The sequence below is a fragment of the Somniosus microcephalus genome, chromosome 22, assembly GCF_052327205.1.
Source record: "Somniosus microcephalus isolate GS21.2 chromosome 22, FLI_Smic_1.0, whole genome shotgun sequence".
Taxonomy (NCBI): Eukaryota; Metazoa; Chordata; class Chondrichthyes; order Squaliformes; family Somniosidae; genus Somniosus; species Somniosus microcephalus.
The window spans coordinates 36835712-36854629 of record NC_141008.1 but is presented as its reverse complement, the minus strand read 5'-3'; the positions used below and the strand labels follow the sequence as shown (position 1 = coordinate 36854629).

Sequence of the window (18918 nt, the reverse complement as noted above, 5' to 3'; positions counted from 1 at the left end):
GGGCCTTACACTAAACATCCGTAAGACAAAGGTCCTCTACCAACCTGCCCCCGCCACACAGTGCTGCCCCCCGATTATCAAAATCCACGACAAGGCTTTGGACAACGTGGACCACTTTCCATACCTCGGGAGCCTACCGTCAACAAGGGCAGACGTCGATGACGAACTCCAACACCACCTTCAGTGTGCCAGTGCAGCCTTCGATTGCCTGAGGAAGAGAGTGTTTGAAGACCAGGACCTCAAACCCGGCAATAAGCTCATGGTCTACAGGGCAGCAGTGATACCTGCCCTGCTGTATGCCTCAGAGACATGGACCATGTACAGCAGGCACCTCAAAGCACTGGAGAGGTACCACCAACACTGCCTCCGCAAGATCCTGCAAATCCATTGGCAGGATAGGCGCACCAACGTCAGTGTTCTTGCTCAGGCCAACATAGAAACATAGAAACATAGAAGATAGGAGCAGGAGTAGGCCATTCGGCCCCTCGAGCCTGCTCCGCCATTCGATGTGATCATGGCTGATCATCCAAACTCAGTACCCCGTACCTGCCTTCTCCCCATATCCCTTGATACCTTTAGCTCTAAGAAATATATCTAACTCCTTCTTGAATATATTTAAAGACTTGGCCTCAACCGCCTTCTGTGGTAGAGAATTCCACAGGTTCACCACTCTCTGGGTGAAGAAATTCTTCCTCATCTCTGTCCTAAATGGCTTACCCCTTATCCTTAGACTATGACCCCTGGTTCTGGACACTCCGACCATCGGGAACATTCTACCTGCATCTAGTTTGTCCAGACCTGTCAGAATTTTATAAGTTTCGATGAGATCCCCTCTCATTCTTCTAAACTCCAGCGAGTATAAGCCCAATCGACCCAATCTCTCCTCATACGTCATTCCTGCCATCCCAGGGATCAGCCTTGTGAATCTTCGCTGAACTTCTTCCATGGCAAGAACATCCTTCCTCAGATAAGGTGACCAAAACTGCACACAGTACTCAAGGTGTGGTCTCACCAAGGCCCTGTACAACTGCAGCAGGACATCCTTGCTCCTGTACTCAAACCCTTTCGCTATGAAGGCCAACATACCATTTGCCTTCTTCACCGCCTGCTGCACCTGCATGCTTACCTTCAGCGACTGGTGCACAAGGACACCCAGGTCTTGTTGCACGTCCCCTTCTCCCAATCTATTGCCATTCAGATAATAGTCTGCCTTTCTGTTTTTGACACCAAAGGGGATAACCTCGCATTTATCCACGTTATATTGCATCTGCCACGCTTCTGCCCAATCACCCAACCTGTCCAAATCATCCTGCATCGAAGCTCTGACCACGCTCAATCAGCTCCGATGGACGGGTCACATTGTCCGCATGCCCGATACGAGACTCCCAAAACAAGCGCTCTACTCGGAGCTCTGGCACGGCAAGAGAGCCCCAGGTGGGCAGAGGAAACGCTTCAAGGACACCCTCAAAGCCTCCTTGAAAAAGTGTAACATCCCCACCGACAGCTGGGAATCCCTGGCCCAAGACCGCACAAAGTGGAGGAGAAGCATCCGGGAAGGCGCCGAACACCTTGAGTCTCTTCGTCGGGAGCAAGCGGAAGCCAAGCGCAGGCAGCGCAAGGAGCGCACGTCAACCCAAGCACCCCACCCACCCGCCCCTTCAATCACCGTCTGCTCCACCTGTGACAGAGACTGTAGGTCCCGCATTGGACTCATCAGTCACCTGCGAACTCATTTTAATGTAGAAGCAAGTCCTCCTCGATTCCAAGGGACTGCCTAAGAAGAAGAAGTTTGTGGGAGCTTGCTGTGTGCAAATTGTCTGTCGCGTTTCCTACATTACAACAGTGATCACATTTCAAAAGTGTCTCATTTGCTGTAAAGCGCTTTTGGACGTCCTAAGATCGTGATGTATAAATGCACGTTTTTCTTTCCTTCTACATCCATTCCGGATTTTATTTCACAGCCCGTTCGAAATCCGTTCCGTCTATTACTCCATACCCTCTCACATCGCAGCAGACTCCGCTCGGCTGAGGACGGAGCTCCAACCCAGCTGCATCCATCCTTCCCTGTAGAACTGTCTCTGCACTGTAGGTGAGGGAGAGATCAGCTTGCCGTCAAGGGGAGCACCATGACCTGCGCCTCCTCCTCCTCTCCTTCCCTTACTCTGAGACCTGAGACCGCCGAGAGGAAAAGGCGCATTGACACACATCTTGGATCCAAGCCCTTCATCCACCCGAGACTGATGTAGCGCAGAAGACACACATGCCGTGGATTTATTTTCGGGGAACTGAATGTCAGGGTATTTGAAAGTCGGGAGTGCACAAGCACAGTAGCAGCCAGTTTCTGCTGCAGTACGGCCGGCATCTCGTCAATTTCACCAGCGCGCGTAGGTCAGTTTCATTCGACTTGTCAATTTCAATATCGATAGGTCAACTTGGGAAATGTCCTGAATAGAAGCGGGTGCAATGTTTTCCTGGCCGGGATTCCTGGAGCATTAACTAACAGCAACCTGTGCATTTCTTGATTCCTCATTTCGGATTGTTTGTTATTTTTGTTTCACTGGTTTAGGAAATCTCATTTTACCGGCGGCAGTGTTGTACGAGACCCAATCTCTGCTGCGATTTGACCACCTGTGACCTGTATATAAAGTCACCAGTTGAAATTTAAGTTGGTTGACTGAGATTTTCTGGTTTACGGACACCAATAGCAGCCGGATGGAGGGATTCCCAAATTGAGAACTGAATGTGCCACAAAGATTGAACAGACCTGCGATTGCACGGTTTTCAACAATTGGTGGGCATCCCTTCCTTGAAACGCCGATTTCTTTCCAACTGCACAAACTGATTGATTTCCTCCCAGACTACCAGTAGAACACGGGGTTTATTTCCTGTCCCAGCATTACGGGGTTGATGGCTTCTCTTCGCAGAGTGAAGGGGCTGCTGATTCTCAATCTGGTGGCTGTAGTTGGCTTTTTGCTGTTCCTGGCTAGATGCAGGGTCCCTCTCAAGGGGCGGGAGTCGGTCCATGCGGCGCAGAGTCGAGCCGAGTCCAACAACCTGACATCCCGAGGAGCGCCTCCTATCCAGCAAGCAGTGCTGAAGAGGCTCTCGCTGCTCGAGGACATCGTCTACCGCCAACTCAATGGTAAGGAACACACACTCGAGAAAGGGCTCAAACTCACTCCACAGCAAGTACCCAGTCACGTCTTCAATATCGCACACTTTTGTAAACACGCAGGTGGAGTTCGGTGTCCGCCGTGGTTCAGTGGGCAGCGCTCTCGCCTCCTATTCAGAAGGTCTTGGGTCCAATTCCGACTCCAGAGACTTGAGCACAAAATCTGGGCTGACACTCCAGTGCAGTGCTGAGGGAGGTGCGGTTTTTCTAATAAGATGTTAAACCCCTGTCTTCTCAGGTGGATGTAAAACATGGCCAATATTTATCCCTGAACCAAAATCACTAACACAGATTATCTGGCCATTATCAGGTTGCTGTTTATGGGACCTTGCTGTGCACAAATTGGCTGCCACCTGTCCTACATTGCGACAGTGACTACAATTTAAAAGTACTTCATTGGCTGTAAAGCGCTTTGGGACGTCGTGAAAGGCGCTATATAAATGCATATTCTTTATTTGACTGAAATCTAACCCAATGAATGCGGATCCTATTTTTAGAAAATCTGGACAGAAGTCCCAAGTGCCCCCCATCTTCACTAAATGGGAGCGAGATTTAATCTAAAATTGTATTAACCTGGAACAGAGTAACATGCAGCGCAGGGTATAACCCATGAAGAATGATTTCCTGCTCAGAGATCTTTCATCTGCCTCTGCACTTTGAACCCTTGACAACAATTGTTCCCCTGTTTTCTGCTGATGGCTCATCCTCCAGGTCACATTAGACAGAGTTTCTCGCAGCGAGAACCGGTGTCCTCTATAACGTACAATTTGAAGTTGTGTTTTAACATGAACTTATTTGTCAGAGGTATTAAACCCTGGGGACATAAATAATTGGGGCAGGGGAAGGAAAAAGAGGAACAGGAGAGAGCCCTGAGGAAGTATTCAGTGGTGCAATGCAAGTCTAGGTTTGAAGCCTAATATTTACTGAAGTCACATCAGTCTAATCCTGATAATTCAGCATCGTTTTTTTAGCACTCAAAGAATTGCATTGGCCAATATTTTGAATTAAGCAACAGAAAACAACCCAGCAAATCGGGCTTAAAATCTGAATGATAAGATAATTTGAATTAAGTGACTTTGAATTAAGAGGAGTAGACTGTATCAGCTTCTCCAATGTAATAAATCATTCATAAAACACTTTTAGTGCATTCCAATTGAAAATAAACTGTGTGCAGCCTGGCCAGGAAGAGATTGGTATTGCTTTCAGTAGAGGATATGTCTATAGTTATTCTATGCCTAAAGGAGTGAAGCTGGAGTCATACTGCAATCGGTGTGAGACAGTCTCCTAGAAAGGGTCTGTAACTCACTGGCTTCAGTGCACTCAGATTCTTCTGAGTTATACTGTCACTTTTGCATTACTGCATACAGGTGTCAGCCTCGGCTCAGTGATACCGTTCTTGCCTCTGAGTCAGAAGGTTGTGGGTTCAGCCCCACTCCAGAGACTTGAGCACGTGCTCTAGGCTGGAACACCAATGCAGTACTGAGAGAGTGCTGCAATTTGGGAGGTGCTGTCCTTCGGATGAAAGGTTAAACCAAGGTCCTGTCTACACTCTCAGGTGGATGGAAAAGATCCCACTGCACTATTCGAAGAAGAGCAGGGGTGTTTTCCTAGTGCCCTAGCCAATATTTATCCCTCAACCAACATCAAAAACAAATTATCTGGTCAGTTATTTCATTGCTATTTGTGGGATTTTGCGGTGTACAAATTGGCTGCCACCATTCCTACATTACAATAGTGACTACACTATAAAAGAAAGAAAGACTTGCATTTATATAGTGCCTTTCAATTGCCTAATACAATTTTGGCTAAATAAAGAAATAACTTACATTTGTACAGTCACTTTTGGACCACAGGACATCCCAAAGCGCTTTACAGTGAAATGAAGTACTCTTCTGAAGTGTAGTCACTGTTGTAATGTAGGAAATGCGGCAGCCAATTTGCACACAGCAAGCTCCCACAAACAGCAATGTGATAATGAACAGATAATCTGTTTTAGATGTTGATTGAGGGATAAATATTGGCCAGGACACTGAGGATAACGCCCCTGCTCCTCTTCAAAATAGTGCCATGGGATCTTTTACGTCCACCTGAGAGAGCAGACGGAGCCTCGGTTTAACGTCTCATCTGAAAGACAGCACCTCTGACAGTGCAGCACCATCTCAGCACTGCACTGGAGTGTCAGCCTAGTTTTTTGTGCTCAAGTCTCTAGAGTGGGATTTGCAAAGCTCTTTGGGAGGTCCTGAGTTCCAAAAGGGACTGTATAAATGGATTGATGTAAAAGTGAATGTAAAGCCGCATTCTGCTTTTTTTTTAAAAATGCCACTTTCCTCATATTATCACGTATGGCAATGCAGAAATTATTCAACCAAGTGTGGAACCAAGGATCTCTAGTAAAACTGAGAACAATGGAATCAGGGGGAAAACTCTTCAGTGGCTGGAGTCATGCCTAGCACAAGGAATCTGGTTGTGCAAACCTGTCCTGTCCTGACCTCAACCGCAGGACATCACTACATGAGTTCCTCAGGGCCGCATCCTAGGCCAAACTATCTTCAGCTGCTTCATTAATGACCTTCACTCTATCATGAGGTCAGAAATGAGACTGTTTGTTGATGATTGCACAGTGTTCAGCTCCATTCACAATTCCTCAGATAATGAAGTAGTCCATACCCACATGCAGCAAGACCTGGACAATATCCAGGCTTGGGCTGATAGTTGGCAAGTAACATTTGCGCCATACAAGTGTGAGGCAGTGATCAAAAGAGAGCCTAACCATCTGCCCTCGACATTCAATAGCATTACTATTATGTTCGTGTGTAATTGAGACACGGACTGCAGGAGTTGGTTATAACAGGTCTTTACTGAGTGGAGACAAACTGGAACTAACTATGCAAAGTTACTACACAGGCTTATAGACAGGGGTGGTCACTACTGGTACTGCAGTATACAAGGGCTGCAGAATATAGTTCCTTCTGCAAAGTACATACACTACAATTCCTCCCCTTTTAGCTAAACAGTACATAACATTCGATTAATAATTAAATAACATATTTACAATTACAGTTGTCATATACATTAGCTGAAGTTAAGCAATTATAAGTTCAGTCTTTGAGGAGGCTTCCTGATTCTGTCTGGATAACGCCTCTTTGGGGTATCAGGTTCTTCTGGCAGAGTTGATTCGGAATCAACATCGTTGTTGGGTTCGTCTGCTTCCAATATTCCCAATTCTGAGGTAGATGCAATTGGTACTTCGGTTTCATCATCGGGTGTATCGGATCGTGGTGTGGAATTGACGTTTTCCAGTGACTCTAGAATCTGGTCAGCATGGCGTCTTACAATGCTCTCTCCAACGTCCACGGTATACATTAGAGGTCCTTGCCGTGTACAGATTGTTCCTGGCTGCCATTTCTCAGTGCGGTAGTCCCGGGCCAAAACTGGTTGACCTATCTTAAAACTCCTGGTCAGCCTTTCATTCATATTCTGAAACTGCCTGTTCTCCACATCTCTTCTGATGTTTGGCTTAACCAAATCCAAGCGGCATCGTAGTCTTTGATTGAAGAACATCATGGCTGGAGTTTGGTTGGTAACCGCATGTGTCGCATTCCGGTAGGCAAACAAGAAGTTATCCACCTTGTGTTGTAGGGGTATGTCTTCATTACACATTGCCTTGATAGCCTTCTTGTTGTCGTTAGTCTTCTTCCCAGACCTGCAAACTCGTGCAATGTGTCCCATCTTTCCGCATTGCCTGCTTATTTTGTCCTTGGACCAGCAGTCCTTCTGGTCATGGGTTGTTCTGCCACAGCGATAAAATTTTTCAAATCCCCGTGTCATTTCGTGGGTGCCGTATTCCTGTGGCTTTTGCTGTATTTCCGCAGCTCCCCTTGCTGCTGCTTCGTACGATACTGCCACGCTGAAAGCCTTATCTAGCGTCAGCTCTTTCTCTGAGAGTAACCTCTTCTGGGTTCCTTCACTCAGGAGTCCACAGACAAATTTGCCCCGTAGAGTATCTGTCAGTCCTGCTCCAAACTGGCAGTGCTTTGATAGCTTGCGTAGTTCCGTAAGGTAATCAGCATTGCTCTCATCTTTATGCTGATTTCTCCTGTGGAATTTAAATCTTTCTGCTATCAGCAGCGGTGTAGGATTTAGGTGTTCCTGTAGGATATCAACAATTTCGTTAAAACTCTTCACCATCGGTTTGGCTGGAGTAATCAGGTTCCACAATAGGCCGTACGTTCTTGCGCCCATTAAGTTTAGTAGTACCGATGCCTTTTTCTCATCGGCTACTTCGTTTGCCTCGCAATATACTTCGACTATTTCCACATACGTGGTCCAGTCTTCTATTGCATTATCGAAGGCAGTGATATTGCCAGTCTTCGGCATCTTGGAGATCTAAGATGGCACCTCCCGCGCTTTGCCTTCTTCCCCGATTTAACAAAATGGCGCCTCCCGCGCTTTCCGTCTTCTCCGCTGCTGCTAGCGCTGTTGCTGGTGTTTTATGCCTTGATGGCGATGCCCTATGGTCTTCGCGCACTTCCCCCCGCGCTGCTGCTAACGCCGCTCTCCGCGGTTCCCGTGGCAAACTGCAGCTCCTCGCGGCTTTCTGCGCTTCTAATTTCTTTTATTTCCCCGTTGTCGGAGCAACCCTACGGGACACTTTCCTCCCTCTTCTCGGGTCTGTACGCTGCCCGGCTTCGTAGCACCGGCCGCGCCCTGTGTGCTCCACCCTCTCTCTCTCTGTCCTCTTCCCGACAACGCTGCTCGGCCCCGTTGAAAAGCCACCCGATCGAGCTCTAGCCCGCCGCAGCCCAGGAAGGATCAGTGTACTACCTGCCACCAGCCCGATTAGCTGGAACACCATCGACAGGGTAACCAAGCCCAGCTCTCGATAGCCTCTCCTGCAAATCTTCAACTCCGATGAATCAGAGGCGGTTGCCCACGGTCGACGCCCGTTTCTTCTGTTTGTTTTTTTTTCTTTCTTCCTTCTGGCCTCGACCTCTGACAACTTCGCTTCAGGGATGGATCCCCATGAGGTGGTGCAGACTGTAGGTAAGTTCGGATCTGCTCGTCGCCAGTATTATGTCCATGCGTAATTGAGACACGGACTGCAGGAGTTGGTTATAACAGGTCTTTACTGAGTGGAGACAAACTGGAACTAACTATGCAAAGTTACTACACAGGCTTATATACAGGGGTGGTCACTACTGGTACTGCAGTATACAGGGACTGCAGAATATAGTTCCTTCTGCAAAGTACATACACTACAATTACGATTGCTGACTCCCCCATCTGGGGGGTCACCATTGACTAGAAGTTCAACTGGATCAGCAATATAAATTCCATAACTACTAGAGCAGGTCAGAGGCTGGGTATTCTGTGGCAAGTGTCTCATCTTCTGACGCCCTAAAGCCTCTCCACTACCTACAAGGCACAAGTCAGGAGTGTGATGGAATACTGTTCACTTGTCTGGATGGGTACAGATGCAACAACACTCAAGAAGCTCGACACCATCCAGGACAAAGCCACACTTCCACTTGATCAGCACTTCACCCATTAACCTAAACATCCATTCCCTCCACCACTGGTGTACTGTGGCTGCAGTGTGTCCTATCTAAAGGATGCACTGCAGCAACTCGCCAAGGCTTCTTCGGCAGCATCTCCTAAACCCACAACCTCCACCATCTAGAAGGGCAAGGGCATCAGATGCATTGGAACACCATCAACTTCAAGTCACACACCATCCTGACGTGAACATATATTGTCATTACTTCACCATTACTGGGTCAAAACCCTGTAACTCCATACATAATGGCCCAGATATTCCGATCCCGACGGGCGGGTACGCGCTGAAAACTGGCATTTCCGATCTGGCAAGAATGGTCTTGACAGATCCTCCAGCTGCCCTGGAGAAGGGCCTCTGCGGGCAGATATTTCCGCTTTTTGGAGACCCTCCGCCCGCAGAAAACCCTTACAATTCTTACGCCTGGTAAAAGCAGGCGTAAGGGCTGCTTTTACCAGGATAAGAGTTGAAAAAAAAGTTTAAAAAATTTTTTTCACTGATGTATCATTTAAAAATACTTTTAAAAAAGGTAAGTTTATTTTTAGCCCTGTAAAAAACGAATTATTTTTTTCAAAAATTACATTTTTGTTTAAAATATTAAATTTATTGTAATTTCAAGCCATTTTAAAAATGTGATGTTTTAAAAAAAAAATATTTAAAGTTTTACAATGTTTTTGGGGTGATCTCCATTCATATATTTGACAGGTCTTCCTGTCAAGTGTATGAAGGGAGATTCCCTTCTGTGATTGGCTACCCATGGCCCACGTGATCCCAGGGACGCTGCGAACCGCCTGCGCCTCTGGGATACGTGGGCCCTGCGCACTTGGAGTTTGAGAGGCCCAGAAGCGGAAGTGTGTGCATCCCAGGAACCCTCAGGTAAGGGCGTAGATTTTTTCCAGATCAGAGGCTTCCGCACGCGGGAAGCCTCCGATCGGAAAGTACGGCCCAGTATTGTGTGAGCACCTTCTCTGAACGGACTGTTGTGGTTCAAAAAGAAAACCCACCACTATCTTCTGAAGAGCAACTATGAATGGGCAATAAATTCTGGCCTTGCTAGCGATGACCCCATTCTGAGAATGAATAAAAAAAATGTTTGAACTAGAATAATTTTCAGTTTTTGCAATATCATTTGGTGATACAAAATTCACAATAAAATATTCTGTCTGTGAGGTTCCCACTCACACTTTATATTTAGGATGATCCAATTATTTTTAAATCCAATACCCTGATACAAACAAAAAATGTTCTGCACTTATCCAAATGGATGCATTGATTTTGTTTAGATTCAATTAGAGAATGAACCAGAAAATAGGCAATGGTACACAGCTTTGCAAATTCATCATTCTTCTCTGAAATGTATATATATCAGATCCAAGCATAACTATTCCTAGCAAACGAATCAGGATTCAACTGCATGGTGTCAAAATTGCAAATTTTCTCTCCTGATGCATGATTCACGGCGCTCCCGATGTTCAGACATAGAGATGGATTTTGCTGTATAAGTAACGGTGAGGCTAACAGAGCTCACCGTTATTAAAGTGTAAATCGGACAGCGACTGCCCATGCGCCGTTAAATCCGGAAATCAGTTAGTTGCTGTCTGAGTTGCCCTGCTCCTCTACAAGCTGCACGATAATGGTATCTCGCCGAGAGACTCGGCATTGAAAAATGGAACGGTATGACGTTGCTGTTCTTACACGTGATCTATATGTGAAAAAGTTAGGGCTTGTCCATTCAAGTGTAAGTAAATTTTTATTTGCGTGCTAAGTCTTAATTACTGCCAAACAACTTTTCTGGCACTGAAAATTAACTTTAACAAGTGTGGAGTCTCATTCCTTCAGATTTTAAATATTGTTGGAGATTTACAAAAATAAAAATAAATTTTCCTTTTAATTTTTCTTTCTGTTTCTTTTATCTCTCTCTCTTAATTCCATATATTCTTTCCCTCTCTTTATTTTGCTTTCTGTACCTGATGTGACATTGAATTATTTATTCTAACTGACACTTCCTGGTTCAGACTCTGCGCTGCTCATTAACGATTCTTCAAACTGATTGGTTAATGAGATACACAGTTGCTTGCCCTGTTCACACAGGTCCCAGATCTCCTGTAGAGGGCGCCGTGCTGAAATGGCTCCCTAATTTACAGTAAGTTCCAGTGCAAAATCCCATAGAAAGTTTGTAGGCAAGTGCACGTGTAATGAACGGTTGGCGCCGTTGTTCGCCTGAGAGCAAAATCCGGCCCATTGATTTTAATGAGGAGGAATTTCTTCACCCAGAGAGTGGTAAGCCTGTGGAATTCTCTAACACAGAAGGCAGTAGAGGCCAATTCATTAAATATATTCAAGAAGGAGTTGGATATATTTCTTAAGGCTAAAGGGATCAAGGGGTATGGGGAGAAAGCAGGGACCGGGTACTGAACTTGGATGATCAGCCATGATCGCATTGAATGGCGGAGCAGGCTCGAGGGGCCGAATGGCCTACTCCTGCTCCTATCTTCTATTTTTCTATGTTTTAATGGCGGAAAAATCAGGACGCCGCAAATCAGGCCGGCCTCCATGTCTAATTCTCCATTCAGCACTAGTACCCATACTAGGAGAGGTCTTGCAATTTCAGAGTTTATATGTTTAACAGAGGTTAAGAAGCTTTATTGAAGGTAAGCACCTTACTACAGGAGCAAAACCCATTATTCCAACTTTTTTGTTTTTCCGGATGTCTCCCAGCTCTGCAGAACTGACAAGCCCCTACAGCATCATTAATGCCACTGCTGGTTGATCATGAGTAGATAAGCAAGGCCAACCCCCTGGAGACTCTCCCTTTGACTTCTTTCCTCTACATGGAGACACTTGGCTTCTGTTTAGTACATTCTCATAGGTGGCACATGCAGAGTGGTTGGATTAGAAACATAGAAACATAGAAAAATAGGAGCAGGAGTAGGCCATTCGGCCCACTCGAGCCTGCTCCGCCGTTCAATATGATCATGGCTGATCCTTTATCTCAATACCATATTCCCGCTCTCTCCCCATACCCCTTGATGCCTTTTGTGTCTAGAAATCAATCTATCTCCTTCTTAAATATATTCAGTGACTTGGCCTCCACAGCTTTCTGTGGTAGAGAATTCCACAGGTTCACCACCCTCTGAGTGAAGAAATTTCTCCTCATCTCAGTCCTAAATGTCCTACCCCATATCCTGAGACTGTGACCCCTCATCCTAGACCCCCCAGCCAGAGGAAACATCGTCCCTGCATCCAGTCTGTCTAGCCCTGTCAGAATTTTATACGTTTCAATGAGATGCCCTCTCATTCTTCTAAACTCTAGTGAATACAGGCCTAGTCAACACAATCTCTCCTCATACGACAGTCCTGCCACCCCAGGAATCAGTCTGGTGAACCTTCGCTGCACTCCCTCTATGGCAAGTATATAATTTCTTAGGTAAGGAGACCAAAACTGCACACAGTACTCCAGGTGTGGTCTCACCAAGGCCCTGTATAACTGTAGTAAGACATTCTTGCTCCTGTACTCAAATCCTCTTGCAATGAAGGCCAACATACCATTTGCCTTCCTAACTGCTTGCTGCACCTGCATGTTTGCTTTCAGTGACTGGTGTACAAGGACACCCAAGGCCCTCTGAACACTAACATTTCCCAATCTATCACCATTTAAATAATACTCTGCTTTTCTATTTTTCCTACCAAAGTGGATAACTTCATATTTCTCCACATTATATTCCATTTGCCATGTTCTTGCCCACTCACTTAGTTTGCCTATATCCCCTTGAAGCCTCCTTGCATCCCATTGGTTCCCTCTTATCTACTCTGCTAGTTACAACCTCAAAAAACTCTTAACAGATTTGTCAAACACGATTTCCCTTTCATAAATCCGTGTTGACTCTGCCCAATCCTATTATTATTTTCTAAGTGCCCTGTTACCATGTCCTTAATAATAGATTCTAGCATTTTCCCTACTACTGATGTCAGGCTAACCGGTCTGTAGTTCCCCGTTTTCTTTCTCCCTCCTTTCTTAAATAGTGGGGTTACATTTGTTACCTTCCAATCCATGGGAACCGTTCTAGAGTCTATGGAATTTTGGAAAATGACAACCAATGCATCCACTATCTCTTTAGCCACCTCTTTCAAAACCCTAGGATGTAGGCCATCAGGTCCACGGGATTTATCGGCTTTCAGTCCCATTAATTTCTCCAGTACTATTTTTTTACTAATACTAATTTCTTTCAGCTCCTCATTCTCGCTAGAGCCTTGGTTCACCACTATTTCCGGGAAGTTTTTTGCATCTTCTTCTGTGAAGATAGATAAAAAGTATTTGTTTAATTTCTCAGCCATTTCCTTATTCCCCATTATAATTTCTCCTGTCTCTGCTTGTAAGGAACCCACATTTACTTTCATTAATCTTTTCCTTTTTAAATACCTATAGAAGCTTTTGCAGTCTGTTTTTATGTCTCTTGCTAGTTTACTCTCATATTCTATTTTCCCTTTCTTTATCAATTTCTTGGTCCTCCTTTGCTGAATTCTAAAATCCTCCCAATCCTCAGGCTTACTACTCTTTTTGGCAACATTATAAGCCTCTTCCTTTGATTTAATACTGTCTCTAACTTCTCTCGTTAGCCACGGTTGGACCACTTTTCCTGTGGGGTTTTTGTGCCTTAAAGGAATGTATATTTGTTATAAATTATGTATTAATTCTTTAAATGCTAGCCGTTGCTTGTCTACCATCATACCTTTTAATGTAGTTTCACAATCTACCTTAGCCAACTTGTCCCTCATACCTACGTAGTTTGCTTTGTTTAGATTTAAGACCCTAGTTTCGGATTTAACTAAATCACTTTCAAACTCAATATAAAATGCTATCATATTATGGTCTCTCTTCCCTAAAGGCCCCTTTACTACAAGTTTATAAATTAACCCTTTCTCATTACACAATACTAGATCTAAAATAGCCTGTTCCCTAGTTGGTTCCTCAACATACTGATCTAGAAAACTATCTTGCATACATTCCATGAATTTGTCCTCCACACTATTACTGCAAATTTGGTTTGCCCAGTCTATATGTAGATTAAAGTCTCCCATGATTACTGTATTACCCATGTTACATGCGCCTCCAATTTCCTGATTTATACTCTGCCCTACATTACAACTACTGTTTGGGGGCCTATAAACAACTCCCACCAATGTTTTCTGCCCCTTGCTGTTTCTCAGCTCCACCCAAACTGATTCTATTTCTTGATTTTTGGAGCTACGATCCTTTCTCTGTACTGTATTTAATCCATCCTTTATTATCAGGGCTACCCCTCCTCCTTTTCCATTTTGCCTATCCCTTCTAAAAGTTATGTATCCTGGAATATTTAGTTCCCAACCTTGGCCACTTTGCAACCACATCTCCATTGTGGCTATTAGATCAAACCTGTTCATTTCTATATGCGCTATTAATTCATCTATTTTGTTGCGAATGCTTCATGCATTCAGATATAGTGCCTTTAGCTTTGACTTATTTCTATTTTTCCCTGATGTCATCTTAGTCACTGATGCCTTATTACCTTTGTTACTCTCTCTGTCCCTTCCTGACCCACTCTGCTGATTTTTGCCCAAAAATCTACTCTGCTCTGGAGCCTTGACATTTCTCTCACTGCTTTTAAATTTATTCTTTCATGAATCCTCCCTGCCCACCCTTCATTAGTTTAAAGCCCTGTCTACTGCCCTAGGTATTCGGTTCACCAGGACAGTGGTTCCAGCCCCGTTTAAGTAGAGCCCGTCCCAACGGAACAGCTCGCTCTTTCCCCAGTACTGGTGCCAATGCCCCATGAACTGAAACCCCTTCCTCCCACACCATTCTTTGAGCCACGCATTTAAACCTCGAATCTGTTTGTCCCTATGACAATTTGTGGGTGGCTCCGGTAACAATCCAGAGATGATTACCTTTACGGTTCTGCTTTTTAATTTAGATCCTAGCTCCTCAAACTCCCTCAGCAGAACCTCATTCCTAGTTCTACCTATGTCGTTGGTTCCTGCGTGGACCACGACAACTGGATCCTCCCCTCCCACTCCAAGTTCTTCTCCAGCCACGAGGAGATGTTTTTAACCCTGGCACCAGGCAGGCAATGCAACCTTCAGAACTCTTGGTCGCAGCTGCAGGGAACAGTATCTACCCCCCTGACTATATTGTCCCCTACCACAACAACATTCCCTCTCACTCCCCCCACTTGAATGGCCTGCTGCACCATGGTGTCATGGTCAGCTTGCTCATCCATCCTGCAAGCTTTTCCCTCATCTACACAGGCAGCAAGAACCTCATACCTGTTGGACAAGGGCAAAGGCTGAGGCTCCTCCAGCACTGCACCTGGGGTCCCCTTACCTGCCTGAGTTGCAGTCAGACCCTCCTGTCCCTGACCACTAACCAGACCTGTACCACTACCTAACCTAAGGGGTGTTACTGCCTCCTGGATCAAAGTGTCCAGGTAACTCTCCACATCCCTGATGCCCCGCAATGTCTGTACCTCAGATTCCAGCACAAAAATACTGAGCTGAAGCTCCTCTAGATGCAAGCACTCACTGCTTTGCCATGCCACGTGTTGCAGCTTCAATCTGCACCATCACCATGCACCTGCAGTTAATAAACATCTCTTTTATGTTTATTTTGTTTTATGAGGTACCTGATTTTCTTTACTATTTTTACTATTTATATGACCTGTTGCTTTTCTTTTTCAGCATTTAACAAAATTCAGAATTTTTATTCTTTAGAAAATCGTTTAACTTATCATGACAAATATTTTTATACTGTTTACTTAATAAACAATATCACCGAGTTTCTCAGTAGTATTCTGAAAGGTTACGATTATGAAACATGAAGGAAAGATTAGCTGCAACAAACATCTTTTTTTAGGAAATGCAAGGACAAATGTAGAAAGGTTTAAAAGGGACATGTAGAATTTTGAATATTAAGGATGCAGGTTTAATTGAGGGGCTCAGATGATACTCCCTGTTGTCTACCATCAGAAATGAAAAGGCTTGTTAATGCCAGTTAAAAGTGCTCAAGCTTTTTCATAGATTGAAAGTAAAACTTTTAAGTTTCTTGAGATTATGCATTAATGGTAAATGATAGAAAATTATTTTTGTCATGCATATGTTTGCTTTGTGTTATGACTCAGATTGAAGTGAGAAGCCAATTGGATTGCAAGAAACATACTAACTTCCTGAGCCAAGTCCAAGATTGATTAATCCCTTTCTTCCCGGAGTGGTATATGAATGGAATTCCATTGAATGGGAGAGTCTGTATGGGAATACTCTCTAGCTGTTAATTATTAATGGTTTTCTTTTTTACCACACTGGTTATAATGAAGACACTTCACGCTGTGCAGTGTAAATGGAGCCATAACCTCAGCGGTTATACTAAATGGTAGAGTTGTTCAAGTCACGTGCTCAGTTCAATTCAATCCAGCTCAATTCACATGGGATATTCTAATTTCACTTTCGATTTACACACAGTATCTTGTTGACTTCCCTTAATCTAACAGCATACTGTTATCTATGCTTAAATGGGTTTTGTAGGACATTCAATGATACAGCGTGTTGATATACCAACTTGTTTTTCAAGGTTTGGTAGCATTTTGGGCTTTCACCTCTGATTCCCACATGATGGGCTGAATTTTGCCGGCGCTCAGAGGGTGAGTTCGGAGGTGGGTCCGCTGTCAAATGGCAGTGATTGACAGCGGGGTGGGAGTCCGCTCTGAACCCGGCTCTTTGTTAATTTCCCAAGTGTCGGCTCTGCCTGCGGTTTGCAGACTCGGCACTAAGCGGCGGGTCGAGCAATTGAGATGCTTAAGAAGCTGCTTAAAGCTATTTAAGCAGCATTTTACCAGGTCCTAACGATTTTTCCATGTTTTTTAACGAAGTTCCTGACACTCGTGGATCATGTCAGGTAAGTGTGTCGGGTTCTCAATGACTCTCCATTGCTGTGAATAGTTGACAGCTGCAAAAGTGGTAAAAAAGCTCCCATTTCACAGCTGTTCAATTTCCAATTTTAGAGGCTGGAGCTTTCAGGATTTGGAATACACTTTTCAGCTTTATGGAGGTTTGAAGTGTTTGGAGCAAACTCTCTATCCAGTGTCACCTTCTTGGAACAACCTCTCTCACCATTGACAGATCGCTTCTGGCATCTCAACTTCAGTTGCAATCTATTCCATCAGCTTCGGTGCCCTTGAAAAAATCTCACCTTGTTCCTCAGAATCCCACCACGATCAGCCCCAACACCAGCATCACCAGCAACACCAGTAGCACCAACAACAAACACCAACCTTCTCCGCAATCACCTGATGCTGCACAGGACAGAGTGCATCAGCACCCAAGCACATTGCTGCCCGGGACGCCAGCGATGGCCTCACCAAGGCTAGATTTACTTCACTTGATGCTGTACACCCTGGCTGCCACATGATGCGCCAGGTTGGCACCACCCCACATCAACACCATAAAACATCCCTAAAATGCCCAAGCCATTCCTTTCACACTCATCACCATTGCTGGGGGGTGGGGGGATACTGTTATGTCTCACCATTCACTGCAACTCAGTAAGCCACTTCCAAAGGTGCACACAGATCTGTCCAAGAAGGCAAAGTGTTGAAAATAAAGATTTCAATGTTTGACAACACATTAACAGAAACTTTACATGAACATTGGTGATAACACTCAACTGCCTACCCTTGTGTGTTGTTAGTTGGTAATCTTGCAGTAGGATGAGGGTGAGTGTGAGAGGTGGCTAGTGAGATGGGGAAGTGATAATGTAGATAGAGAAGGATGGGTGGAGGTGCAAGGTAAGTTGGTGTGAGTAGTGATGTGCAGGAGCAGGGTAGAGAAGGCAGAGTAATGGGGATGTGATGAGAGGCACAGCAGGATGAGGTTGAGTGGGGCTTTGCATTAACGTTTCGTGATCTACTGAGATCATTGAAAGGTCTGCGCTACTGCAGCCAGGTACTCCTGATGCCATCTCTGCTTTTGCCCTCTTGTGCAATGTGCAACCAGGCTGCGTTGGCTTTCTGGGGAGGTCCCGCATATGGAGGGAGTAATGGGAAAGCCTGGGTGCAGCCGTGCACCTTTGTGCAGTGCTTGTCAGTGTTTGCAGCACCTCAATGCTGTAGAACACTGAAAGCACAACTGTCAAAATGATTGTGGACATGGCCCCTTTAAGAAAACTGGCTGATGACGCGTCAGCCAATGATGTCATCAGACCCGCTTCCTATTTATTGGCTGGGAACCCCGCAGGGTGGGCTTAACAAGCCCAATCTTGTTTGAGGTTGGGATCGAGACAGCTGCGGGGTCGCCACACGCCATGGACGTCGCCCGCCATGGACGTGCCGAGGTTGGAAAAATCCAGCCCGATGAGTTATGGATCTCAACAGGAGACGATCCAGAGACGACAGGCTTCATTCCCACCAGGAGGAAGGGAAAGTCGGTGGGAAAATTAAACCGCACCTATCTCAGTGACTGGCTCAGGAGCAGGATATAATCTGGGAGCAGGCTGCCTGCGTATCCTCTTGCACCTGCAATACCTGCTGCATGGAGCAATGAATGGATTTTCAGATGGGTTTTGAACATGAAAAGAATTCACTTGTTTATTTGTAACTATGAACTAGGAAATTGCTCTGCACACAGTCAGTATCGTGTTTTAAACCCTATCGATCAAAGAATGCCAATGAGCACCTGACTTGTAAAATCCTGGAGAGGTCATAAGCACTTGCAATCCCCATTTTTGTACACTCTATTTCAATTTCAATTTTTATTTGTCACATAACCAAATACAACAAGTGAAATCCAGTCAGTGAAATGCTTTTTTCTTAACGAGCCGAGCGCACCAATCAGCAAAGGACACTTAGCTGCCTGGTACGCACGGAGCCCGCAAGGACTCTTGTGGCATTGGATGAATTTGAAACAAGGATTATTGGAATTTTTTCAAATAACACATTCCTTACAACTCAAATGTTACAGGATTTTATTTAGAGTTTGATAACTGTGGTCTAAAGGGTTAAAAAGACAAGCCAAACCAGACCCAAAGTGATATCATTGGACTAAATTCAGGAAATTAATCCTCTCTCCCACCTGCACCCCACACCTCTCACACGCAGCATACCTTAGTACTGCACTGAAGTGCGAGCGTGGATTATGTGATCGAGTAATAGAAGAAGAAAATGCTGGA

The 18918-nt window shown here is 45.0% G+C and overlaps 1 protein-coding gene across 1 annotated transcript in view; it reads left to right on the top strand.

Annotated features, from left to right (window-relative positions):
• The first annotated feature begins 2002 nt into the window (after nt 1-2002).
• The window catches only part of galnt17 (polypeptide N-acetylgalactosaminyltransferase 17), a 553078-nt gene continuing 536162 nt past the window's right edge, over nt 2003-18918 (top strand). Inside the window, exon 1 of the mRNA XM_085964471.1 lies at nt 2003-3142. Within this exon, the coding sequence (XP_085820597.1) occupies nt 2908-3142 (235 nt within the window). The 5' untranslated portion in view covers nt 2003-2907. The remainder of the gene's footprint in view (nt 3143-18918) is intronic.